The following is a 13,470-nucleotide window of genomic DNA, read 5'->3' on the forward strand; positions in this document are numbered from 1 at the left end:
AATACAGTAAGCCATGCCCGGTGTACATTCAAAAATGTTCTTGTTCCATGAAAAACATGATAAAACAAATTGACTCTAACATAATAGATTTTATCATGTTTTTTCACAGTACAAGAACATTTTGCATGTGGATAAGCACGACAACTAACACAAGATCAAATTGATATTAGTTGTGCCCAGCTTGTGTTAGTTATGTTTGGTTACACCGAATAACTGAGTCGATTATACTCCACGATGAAGTACACGGCACCCAACTAAATTAATTCTTACATGCGTCTTAATCTTGACAATTAAAAAAGCATCCACACGTGAAGAATCCCAACGATGTATGTGAAGATGCGGATAACTAGGTTGGACGCACGGTAAGCAATTCAATCTTCAAGACAAACTAAGAGTTTTGCAATACACCTTCCTAAGTGCTAATCATGTACATCCATTGACTAAGTAAAACATCGCTCTTAACCTGGAGGTCCTATATACCAAGCCCATGACCCGCATGGATTTTTGTTCGGCAAACCGCACTTCATTTTGCCAATATATATTTCTTCTTCGTTTCGTTGTCCCTCTAATAGAAGAATCTACATCCGTCTGGAAAAGAGACACCATATCGGGGACCATGTTTGTGAGTGCAGTTCAACTAAACAAGACCCCCCCCCCCCAACCAAGAACATCTTCTCTTCCCAACTACTCATGTGTTTCACTAATTGCCCTTCGACATATTTTGACTTCACGTTAGTGAGACACTGATAATGGATTGGGGTTACAGAGTATCTAATCAAGAAATCGCGTTACGCACATCTTAACAAATCACCATATCATGTGTCTAAAACATTGGCCTCTTCAAAAAAGTAAAATTCACTTTTATGCAAATAGATTATAAGACACGAAATCTGCTTGAACTCTAAAAAAGAAAAAAGTTTCTTGTTAAGCCATGTTTCATAAAAGAACGGTGTGGACAGCATACTACAGAACTGAGAGGCCTCTGTCAATAAGATGCAGCAGTACTTCTCCTATAACCTGGCCGTATGTTTGACGCGCTCAACCCGAATAGAAAACATATTTGCAACTTTGGTAGACCACCACATTGGAGATAGCGAATCACCTGGTCGGTGCCATTTTTGGATTGAAATTTTATAGCGATGCTACCGCTGGATACAGAACTAGTGAACCAGGCACACCACTTTATCGGAAAAGCCCTTTGCCCAGAGTGTCTACTAAAGGAACGACGACATCACATTTTCACTGTCATTTTTAACGTCAACTTTAAAAGCTACCCGACTAGTGTTTTTCGGTGCATCTTATGGTCAGTCTCAAGAAGGATGACTACTGCATTGAGTATGTTCCTTCCCCTACCACAAATTTGAATAGTGCTGACCGGACAAATTGTATCATCAGAGATGAGTATCAGGCCCGTCATTGCCTAGGGGTCAGTGATAACATTGGCATCACATACATGCGAACTAGTCGTCTTGTTATGCCGTCCATTATAGACTGGTCGGTCTGTGATAACTTTGAGAAGGGCCTTCCATGGAGTTATTTATTGACTGGACATTTGCATAGGACTTTCGGTGAGTGATGGCATCCTTTTGTGAGGCAAAATGGGGATGCACCCCATTTTGCACTACAACACAAAGTTATCTTCACGCAATATGTGAGCACAATATTGCATTGCATTTCTTGCATATATTGTCAAATGTACAATTGTCTACAAACATATTCAACTAAATAGACTTTGCCTACGATGATTCAATTGGGAGAATAGTCTTGCCATCAAAGATTCATCAACCGCGTGAAAGTACATTCCAATGAGTCCTTTAACTCACTAGAAACTACATTTAAACCTCCCCCATTCAAGGTCGGGAGCTTGGACAATGGTTCTTTTTATTTTATGTAGTGCACTTAAAATAGATCAACATTACCAATGTGTCATTTAGGTGCACTGCAATATATATAGTACACTAAAAGGTCACAACACAATGCGCCCATCCCCTGTTCATATAAAGTAAACAACATTTTTATTTTACAAACTTAATATCATACATATATAGGAATTGCTAACTTAATAGGCAATAAAAGTGTGCACATGGTGTGTATTCATCTAATTAAGAGTCATGTGGTACTCCGACGGCCGATTTGTGTTCACTTGCTGTCACACCCGCAAGAGGCTCATCATTGATGCCTTTGAGGAGGCCGATCGGTGTTGAAACTCATCACCAATGTTTCGCCGGTAGCCGGTCAGTGATGAGGGGTCAGTAGTGTTTCATTTCGTAGTAGTGTTCCTTGCATGAAGACTACTTGAGAGGGCTAACTAACTAACTAAAGCATCTGGTTTAATACACTAGAGGATAATTAGCATTTGCCAAGCAAAGAAATCCCCTATTTGTAGAACTATAGGCACTTGCTTTGTTGACATACAACTTTTGCTAGTTTATGGTCAACTCTAGCGACGATCATGTATAGAATGGGTGGTGTCATGATCCCGAGTAAGTGGGTGGATGAGAGTGTGTGGAGGGTATTAATCTTTTCCCGAAACAAGCTACTATGTCTTCGATCATTGAGTCTGATAGCTTGTCACTCAATAATATCCTGAAGGATGGAGGAGACAATAGATCGTTGCTATGTACCAGTACAAGGAGGCCTAGAGGATGGTATCGTTGTTCTCGGATAGCAAGTCATATGATACACCATGCAGGGCAAATAAGGTTGACCATGCTCTCGCGCAAGTAGCTGCTAAGAGTGCAAACAGATCCATCTGGATCCTAGATGCAACATCTGCTATTTTGTAGCTCCTTTTGAAGGATTGTAAATATATTATTATCAGTTAATGAAACCCCCTATTCCGGCAAAAAAAATCTTTGTCAAAAAATTATATAGAGCTCCTAGACATTTCAACATAAACTATTTGAGACTGAGAACAAACTTTGGAACTTAAATGCAAATCAAATTTCGCAAAGTGTAAGAACAACCACAATGTCAAAAATCGTACAAGCTTTCAAATAAAAAATAATACATGATTTCATAAAAAGACGTGACGTCTTTGACACCAAAACGATGGTGTATAGCTTAATACATATAAATAGTGATACATTGGCATGTTACATTCTTGGAATATATCACAAACACTAGTGCATTTTTCACCAGAACAATGAAGCCCTTATTTGATCATATGTAAGATGATAACAAACAAATGAAAAAAGAGTTGAAGACATCGATTTGACACACTAGGTTAGGCTTCATTTTTTTAGATTCCTCACAGAAACAGAACTAGGGGTTGGCATTGCCATACCCAGATCCGGCACCTTTGCCTGCACCACTCCCACCATTTCTTCCTCCGCCATCGCCACCACCATTTCCACCAGCATCTGCGTTTGTACTACCTTGTCTATACCAATTGTTAGTAGCAGTTGCAGAGCCGGAACCAGTGCCACTACCAGCCCCATATCCACTAGATCCTCGATAACCACTAGCTTGCCCTCCACCACCGCCGCCACCGGAACCGCCAGCGCTAGTATATCCACCATGTCCACCACCATAAGGATATGAAGATCCTTGACTATATTGACTAGAACCAGAGCCGGAGCCAGACCCGCTACCATATCCAGTTCCACCATTTTGGCCACCGCCTCCGCCGCCACCTCCACCTCCTCCGCTTGCATGGCTACCACTACTAGAACTCACACCAGACCCAATTCCACTTCCTGCACCCGACCCACCACCACTCACAGTTCCCCCACCCTCTCCTCCTCCTCCTCCCGTTCCCCTGGCACTTCCAGTGGAGTATCTGGCCACCCTTGTAGCATTGGTCAGTCCAATGCTCAAGAGGACAACATAGCCAAGCGCTACTAGCTTTGTGCCTACCATTGTGTGTATTTTATCGAAGTGTGTACTGCTGTAAGATGAGGTGAGTTCTAAGGGAAAGATGGTATGGACATTTATAGTGGTGCTTCCGGCCATGCATGCTGGGGATGGTGGGTGGAGCTTTTGACAAAGTCATGTCTCATCCCTCAAGTGGTGGCTTAGAATAATTAGCGCTTTAATTGGTGCAGGTAAAAGTAAACGATGATGACTGACTGCTAATCGTGACCGCGATCGCATCGATGTGGGTTCAACAGTTGTAAGATACATGCAAGCATGCATTCACTGCTGAACACACCTAGCTAGCTCTAGTGGTACGTACGTTGACATTAGAGCAGAGGAGCGAGGGCAACCTCGAAGTTTCCCTAGCTAAATTTGGGGTCGAAGTAAACGACGACTCCACCCATGTAATCGAGTCATTGGGTCAAGTAGCCGTGCATGAAGAACTACCGATTAGCAGATGATCAAGTTCAAGTGGATGCATAGCAAGATCTCGATCCAAAACCAGGTTCATGCCAGCACCGTACACCATATTATTTGATGCCCGGACTAGTTCAACGTAGGCCCACGTGCTTGAGCATGAAGAACTACTGATTAGTAGGATTTGGGTGATCAAGTGGGCAGCTTGCTCGACGGGTCCAAGTGTTGAAAGTCCAGCTTGCCATTGCCCGATGCCATGCAATCCCTGGGATGGACTTGAGCGTCTATGTACATGCCGCTGCTAATGCTAAACTGCTGCCTGCATGCAGCATACACTAGGCATCCCTTTGTTACTTACTCCCTTCGTTTCTAAATATAAGTCTTTTTTAAAAAATTACTATAAACTACATACTATCTATATACACATACTTTAGACTATACATTCATTCATTTTACTTCGTATATAGTCCGTAGTAAAATCTCTACAAAACTTATATTTAGGAACGGATGGAGTGTTAGTTTTGATCAAATTAGTATTGAGCGGAGATGCTCTAGCTCTACAAACCATGATACCTAACTGTTTTATCAACTGAACAGCGTAATTACACGCTCAACATTTTTCCCCCCTGATAAATGCCTAACATCATTGACAAAACCAGCCATAACATACATAAATAATCAATGGACACTAGTGAAAAAAGGACATTAAACCCGGTTCCAATGGGCCTTTAGTCCCGGTTTCTTCAAACCGGGACCGAACAAATGGGACAAATATCCAGAACCTTTTGTCCCGCTTGGCTTACGAACCGGGACCAAAGGAGCTCCACGTGGCCGCTGCGGGGCGTTCAGGCAGGAGGACCTTTAGTCCCGGTTGGTAACACCAATCGGGACCAAAAGGCAGCCAAGCGTCAGCAGCTCGCTGGCGTCGGGTTTTTTTTTAAATGGGGGGTTTAGGATTTTTTGAGGGTTTTAGGGGTTTCATATTGTGTTAGCTAGCTACTCCCTCCGTCCCAGCTTAGTACAACTTTGTATTAGAGCTAGTGTAAAGTTGAGACAGTTATTTTGGGACGGAGGGAGTACTATATATAGAGAGAAGTGACCTCTCTTTTTTCGTACTTGATCGACGGTAGCTACTATAAGAGAGAACTCGACGCTAGCTAATAAGCAAATGAAGGAACCATTAATTACACAACATCGTCATCATGAACATATATTGAGACAAGTGACCACTCTTTCTCCGTACTTGGTCGAACAACTCGACCCCACTACATATAGTACACGATCATGCATATATACAATATATAACAACTCTCGCGATTCCTAACTAGCTAATATATATGAATCAAACTCAACACGGTTGTTGGTAATAAAATAAAAATGTGAATATTGTTTACGTAAATCAAGTTCGTTAAAAGATCTGCCGTTATCACAGGTCATCTGGTGAATCCACTCGCAAACGAAGTATCCACAGAAATTAGTCCGGGATCCTGTCTCAAGCAGTACTTTACGAGAATACAGTTCGATCAAAATAATAGTCAAGCACGATACTGGTATTGAAACTAGAATGAATGAAAGATGTGCGGAACTAGCTAGTACTACTTACTTTTGAGAAGGAAAATCGCAGCTCCTTATTCCATTCACCTTTAGCGGTCTTGGTGAACTTTTTCCAAACACTGCACGGCAAATAAAACGATCACTTGATATTAGAAAATGAAAGAAAGTTGTCGACATGGTGTGATAATGATTGAACGTACTTTTCGAGCATTTCATTAATCGGCGCCAACTCTGTAGGGTCTTTCGTAGCAAGTCCAAGACAAGTACTAGTCCCTCGTCAAGCCTAATGATTAACAGAACAAAGTGAAACCTGCGCACACATAACTCATCAATTACACTTAGCCTTGAGTAAGTGAAACAGAATGTGTCGAAGACAACTAGTAACACTCACTCGAAGTTGGAAGGAAATAGTATTTTCCTTTTCTCATGTTGTCGAAGTAACACAGTTAGCAACAATATCCCGCTATCCATGGGAGTCTTACATACGTTATGTGCATTTGCGGTATTTGGGTTAATAAACCCAATGTCATATATTTGTCCTCTTTTGCATTCGAGGATCTTCAATCTGCATAATATAGTAAGGATAGTTACACGCAATAATGAAGGAGCTGAGCTAGTGACTTAATTATAGAAATAATACTTACAGACTATAGGAACTGACGATCGTTTTGTCAAGGGCATCTTGATTGTATAACTGAAAGAATTCATCAAACTCAATGTACAACGACCCATTTTCACTATAAAAGTGCTTATCTTTAATTCACACGTAGATACTGTTGGTGCCATCCATGCAGGCTTTCAAGTATCGATCATGTAGTCTTCGCATCATCGTTGATTGTTCCGTCAACTGCTCAGGTTTGACGAGAGGCTTCCCATGCTTGTATATAAGGGCTACTACGGGGGCAGTTTCGAACTGTAGATCTTCGCTTAAGTAATCACCAAGAGCAAAACCAGGACCCCGGGTCAATATTAGCAACATCGATAAACACATTGATACGGCGGCATGATTGCTTATCCTCTTCGCCGAGCTGGGGAATTGTTTTCCCACTTCTTGCACCACTGGTACTTAAGCTTCCCTACTGTTCGCTTGATCATATGTCTTTCCAAGAATTCGCTTATAGTGTGATGGCAGCACACGCGGTGGTGGTCGCTTAAGGGCATCCAGACAACGCTTTGCTTTTACTGGATCAATTTTGTCCTTTGGAGGTGGACGTTTCGGTGCAAAAAAGGCCTTATTATAGGCATCCATGATTACCGCGTTTTCCTCCTTAGTCCTCTCATATGGTAACTAACTTTGCAGGAGCCTTTAGGCTTGGACCAAATTTGATTTTCTTCCCGCCTCTTGTATCTTCCGCCTTTGTTGATGTGTCAGAGGAGGCGGATAAGGAGGCGGAGTGCGCTCACACGCCGAAGGAGGCAAGGGAGGAGGAGGAGGAGTGCGCTCATGCGCCGGAGGAGGCGGAGTGCGCTCATGCGCCGGAGGAGGAGGAGTCAGCTGATCAGTCTGCTAAGGCATCCAGTTTGGGAGCTTGATGTACTCCTAGACATATAGACCTTAGAGAATTTTCCAAATGACTCTCCCCTTCACCTGTAGGGTAGTCAAGCGCCAACTCCTCAAATCCCTCCATTATTTCATCCACCGTCACAATATCATAATCATGTCGAATCGGACGGCAATGGAAAGTTTCCTCAGCTCGAGGAGGTACAACAGAGTCGAGCGCCGCTTTCAAGGTCAGGTTCTGGCATTTTGCCATTAGCATACAATGTTCAGCCTCTGCGATACTATCCACGGGGTAGCAAGGATCCGTGAAATCAGGCTGAACGAGCTAGCTACGTGGAAGCCACCACGGTGGTGCCGGTGACGAGATCGACGCGGGCGATCGACGACGGTGAGGACGTGGACGGGATGTCACCTACACATGTGCAGACTGTAAGAAGTTAATTTGAGCTCATATTGTACATATAAATCAAAAGAACTCCCACATACACTCCTACACTAAAACCCACAAACCACTCTACTTCTAGAGCATTTGAAATGAGCTAAACTAGCAGCGAGAGATGAAAGGATAAAGTAGCTAACCTTTTAGAACACTTGTGTAGTTGGTGCACCGCCAAACCTAGACAAATCTTGAGGAAAATGGAGATTGAAGGTCAAGCTTGGAGAGAAGAAAGCTTAAGTGTGGCTCGGTCATTTCATCGAACACCTCATGTGCATGCATAGAACGGTGAACAAAGCAGGGCATGCAGACATCCCACATGGCCAAAAAACAGAAAAGAGGGTGGGCACGGGCGAGGGTATATATAGGCATCTCTTTGGTCCCAGTTGGTGGCAAGAATCGGGACAAAACACTCATCTTTAGTCCAGGTTTCAACCACCAACCGAGACTACAGGTGCTACGCCAGGAGCGACAACCATTGATCCCGGTTCGTGTGTGTAACCAGGACCAAAGGGGTCGGACGAACCAGGATCCTGCCCGGCCGGTGCCCTACCCTCATGAACTGGGACTGATGCACCCATTGGTCCTGGTTCGTAACAGAACCGGAATTATAGCTCTTATCTCCCTTGGACCAAAGCTCTGTTTTCTACTAGTGGGGTCCCTAGCGTCTATTGTCTTCTCCCGAAAACAGATTTTCTCTCTGTTTTATTGATAAAGCAATCGTCATGTCCGTACTACAATTTCGGGTGTATAATATATAAAAATAAGTTTGTTTAAGGCAACAACACAAACACACGCTAATAATAAAGAAGATGAAAGGCTACCATGTGGTGGGTGGTAGATCAGAGAGGTACCGGTTGCCAAAAGGAAATACAGTAAGCCATGCCCGGTGTACATTCAAAAATGTTCTTGTTCCATGAAAAACATGATAAAACAAATTGACTCTAACATAATAGATTTTATCATGTTTTTTCACAGTACAAGAACATTTTGCATGTGGATAAGCACGACAACTAACACAAGATCAAATTGATATTAGTTGTGCCCAGCTTGTGTTAGTTATGTTTGGTTACACCGAATAACTGAGTCGATTATACTCCACGATGAAGTACACGGCACCCAACTAAATTAATTCTTACATGCGTCTTAATCTTGACAATTAAAAAAGCATCCACACGTGAAGAATCCCAACGATGTATGTGAAGATGCGGATAACTAGGTTGGACGCACGGTAAGCAATTCAATCTTCAAGACAAACTAAGAGTTTTGCAATACACCTTCCTAAGTGCTAATCATGTACATCCATTGACTAAGTAAAACATCGCTCTTAACCTGGAGGTCCTATATACCAAGCCCATGACCCGCATGGATTTTTGTTCGGCAAACCGCACTTCATTTTGCCAATATATATTTCTTCTTCGTTTCGTTGTCCCTCTAATAGAAGAATCTACATCCGTCTGGAAAAGAGACACCATATCGGGGACCATGTTTGTGAGTGCAGTTCAACTAAACAAGACCCCCCCCCCCAACCAAGAACATCTTCTCTTCCCAACTACTCATGTGTTTCACTAATTGCCCTTCGACATATTTTGACTTCACGTTAGTGAGACACTGATAATGGATTGGGGTTACAGAGTATCTAATCAAGAAATCGCGTTACGCACATCTTAACAAATCACCATATCATGTGTCTAAAACATTGGCCTCTTCAAAAAAGTAAAATTCACTTTTATGCAAATAGATTATAAGACACGAAATCTGCTTGAACTCTAAAAAAGAAAAAAGTTTCTTGTTAAGCCATGTTTCATAAAAGAACGGTGTGGACAGCATACTACAGAACTGAGAGGCCTCTGTCAATAAGATGCAGCAGTACTTCTCCTATAACCTGGCCGTATGTTTGACGCGCTCAACCCGAATAGAAAACATATTTGCAACTTTGGTAGACCACCACATTGGAGATAGCGAATCACCTGGTCGGTGCCATTTTTGGATTGAAATTTTATAGCGATGCTACCGCTGGATACAGAACTAGTGAACCAGGCACACCACTTTATCGGAAAAGCCCTTTGCCCAGAGTGTCTACTAAAGGAACGACGACATCACATTTTCACTGTCATTTTTAACGTCAACTTTAAAAGCTACCCGACTAGTGTTTTTCGGTGCATCTTATGGTCAGTCTCAAGAAGGATGACTACTGCATTGAGTATGTTCCTTCCCCTACCACAAATTTGAATAGTGCTGACCGGACAAATTGTATCATCAGAGATGAGTATCAGGCCCGTCATTGCCTAGGGGTCAGTGATAACATTGGCATCACATACATGCGAACTAGTCGTCTTGTTATGCCGTCCATTATAGACTGGTCGGTCTGTGATAACTTTGAGAAGGGCCTTCCATGGAGTTATTTATTGACTGGACATTTGCATAGGACTTCCGGTGAGTGATGGCATCCTTTTGTGAGGCAAAATGGGGATGCACCCCATTTTGCACTACAACACAAAGTTATCTTCACGCAATATGTGAGCACAATATTGCATTGCATTTCTTGCATATATTGTCAAATGTACAATTGTCTACAAACATATTCAACTAAATAGACTTTGCCTACGATGATTCAATTGGGAGAATAGTCTTGCCATCAAAGATTCATCAACCGCGTGAAAGTACATTCCAATGAGTCCTTTAACTCACTAGAAACTACATTTAAACCTCCCCCATTCAAGGTCGGGAGCTTGGACAACGGTTCTTTTTATTTTATGTAGTGCACTTAAAATAGATCAACATTACCAATGTGTCATTTAGGTGCACTGCAATATATATAGTACACTAAAAGGTCACAACACAATGCGCCCATCCCCTGTTCATATAAAGTAAACAACATTTTTATTTTACAAACTTAATATCATACATATATAGGAATTGCTAACTTAATAGGCAATAAAAGTGTGCACATGGTGTGTATTCATCTAATTAAGAGTCATGTGGTACTCCGACGGCCGATTTGTGTTCACTTGCTGTCACACCCGCAAGAGGCTCATCATTGATGCCTTTGAGGAGGCCGATCGGTGTTGAAACTCATCACCAATGTTTCGCCGGTAGCCGGTCAGTGATGAGGGGTCAGTAGTGTTTCATTTCGTAGTAGTGTTCCTTGCATGAAGACTACTTGAGAGGGCTAACTAACTAACTAAAGCATCTGGTTTAATACACTAGAGGATAATTAGCATTTGCCAAGCAAAGAAATCCCCTATTTGTAGAACTATAGGCACTTGCTTTGTTGACATACAACTTTTGCTAGTTTATGGTCAACTCTAGCGACGATCATGTATAGAATGGGTGGTGTCATGATCCCGAGTAAGTGGGTGGATGAGAGTGTGTGGAGGGTATTAATCTTTTCCCGAAACAAGCTACTATGTCTTCGATCATTGAGTCTGATAGCTTGTCACTCAATAATATCCTGAAGGATGGAGGAGACAATAGATCGTTGCTATGTACCAGTACAAGGAGGCCTAGAGGATGGTATCGTTGTTCTCGGATAGCAAGTCATATGATACACCATGCAGGGCAAATAAGGTTGACCATGCTCTCGCGCAAGTAGCTGCTAAGAGTGCAAACAGATCCATCTGGATCCTAGATGCAACATCTGCTATTTTGTAGCTCCTTTTGAAGGATTGTAAATATATTATTATCAGTTAATGAAACCCCCTATTCCGGCAAAAAAAATCTTTGTCAAAAAATTATATAGAGCTCCTAGACATTTCAACATAAACTATTTGAGACTGAGAACAAACTTTGGAACTTAAATGCAAATCAAATTTCGCAAAGTGTAAGAACAACCACAATGTCAAAAATCGTACAAGCTTTCAAATAAAAAATAATACATGATTTCATAAAAAGACGTGACGTCTTTGACACCAAAACGATGGTGTATAGCTTAATACATATAAATAGTGATACATTGGCATGTTACATTCTTGGAATATATCACAAACACTAGTGCATTTTTCACCAGAACAATGAAGCCCTTATTTGATCATATGTAAGATGATAACAAACAAATGAAAAAAGAGTTGAAGACATCGATTTGACACACTAGGTTAGGCTTCATTTTTTTAGATTCCTCACAGAAACAGAACTAGGGGTTGGCATTGCCATACCCAGATCCGGCACCTTTGCCTGCACCACTCCCACCATTTCTTCCTCCGCCATCGCCACCACCATTTCCACCAGCATCTGCGTTTGTACTACCTTGTCTATACCAATTGTTAGTAGCAGTTGCAGAGCCGGAACCAGTGCCACTACCAGCCCCATATCCACTAGATCCTCGATAACCACTAGCTTGCCCTCCACCACCGCCGCCACCGGAACCGCCAGCGCTAGTATATCCACCATGTCCACCACCATAAGGATATGAAGATCCTTGACTATATTGACTAGAACCAGAGCCGGAGCCAGACCCGCTACCATATCCAGTTCCACCATTTTGGCCACCGCCTCCGCCGCCGCCTCCACCTCCTCCGCTTGCATGGCTACCACTACTAGAACTCACGCCAGACCCAATTCCACTTCCTGCACCCGACCCACCACCACTCACAGTTCCCCCACCCTCTCCTCCTCCTCCTCCCGTTCCCCTGGCACTTCCAGTGGAGTATCTGGCCACCCTTGTAGCATTGGTCAGTCCAATGCTCAAGAGGACAACATAGCCAAGCGCTACTAGCTTTGTGCCTACCATTGTGTGTATTTTATCGAAGTGTGTACTGCTGTAAGATGAGGTGAGTTCTAAGGGAAAGATGGTATGGACATTTATAGTGGTGCTTCCGGCCATGCATGCTGGGGATGGTGGGTGGAGCTTTTGACAAAGTCATGTCTCATCCCTCAAGTGGTGGCTTAGAATAATTAGCGCTTTAATTGGTGCAGGTAAAAGTAAACGATGATGACTGACTGCTAATCGTGACCGCGATCGCATCGATGTGGGTTCAACAGTTGTAAGATACATGCAAGCATGCATTCACTGCTGAACACACCTAGCTAGCTCTAGTGGTACGTACGTTGACATTAGAGCAGAGGAGCGAGGGCAACCTCGAAGTTTCCCTAGCTAAATTTGGGGTCGAAGTAAACGACGACTCCACCCATGTAATCGAGTCATTGGGTCAAGTAGCCGTGCATGAAGAACTACCGATTAGCAGATGATCAAGTTCAAGTGGATGCATAGCAAGATCTCGATCCAAAACCAGGTTCATGCCAGCACCGTACACCATATTATTTGATGCCCGGACTAGTTCAACGTAGGCCCACGTGCTTGAGCATGAAGAACTACTGATTAGTAGGATTTGGGTGATCAAGTGGGCAGCTTGCTCGACGGGTCCAAGTGTTGAAAGTCCAGCTTGCCATTGCCCGATGCCATGCAATCCCTGGGATGGACTTGAGCGTCTATGTACATGCCGCTGCTAATGCTAAACTGCTGCCTGCATGCAGCATACACTAGGCATCCCTTTGTTACTTACTCCCTTCGTTTCTAAATATAAGTCTTTTTTAAAAAATTACTATAAACTACATACTATCTATATACACATACTTTAGACTATACATTCATTCATTTTACTTCGTATATAGTCCGTAGTAAAATCTCTACAAAACTTATATTTAGGAACGGATGGAGTGTTAGTTTTGATCAAATTAGTATTGAGCGGAGATGCTCTAGCTCTAC

At 42.7% G+C, this 13,470-nt stretch overlaps 2 protein-coding genes across 2 annotated transcripts; both read right to left on the reverse strand.

The window, feature by feature from the left end:
- Positions 1-2,920: 2,920 nt before the first annotated feature.
- On the reverse strand, positions 2,921-3,898 carry LOC123440855 (putative glycine-rich cell wall structural protein 1). The gene has a single exon (XM_045117398.1). It carries the CDS (start codon positions 3,859-3,861, stop codon positions 3,265-3,267), a length of 597 nt encoding a protein of 198 aa, XP_044973333.1. The 5' UTR covers positions 3,862-3,898; the 3' UTR covers positions 2,921-3,264.
- Positions 3,899-11,554: 7,656 nt separating this feature from the next.
- On the reverse strand, positions 11,555-12,532 carry LOC123440856 (putative glycine-rich cell wall structural protein 1). Its single transcript, XM_045117399.1, has one exon. The coding sequence runs from the start codon at positions 12,493-12,495 to the stop codon at positions 11,899-11,901; it is 597 nt and encodes a 198-aa protein (XP_044973334.1). The 5' UTR covers positions 12,496-12,532; the 3' UTR covers positions 11,555-11,898.
- Between the last annotated feature and the right edge of the window lie 938 nt (positions 12,533-13,470).

Source organism: Hordeum vulgare, chromosome 3H (genome assembly GCF_904849725.1).
Source record: "Hordeum vulgare subsp. vulgare chromosome 3H, MorexV3_pseudomolecules_assembly, whole genome shotgun sequence".
Lineage (NCBI taxonomy): Eukaryota > Viridiplantae > Streptophyta > Magnoliopsida > Poales > Poaceae > Hordeum > Hordeum vulgare.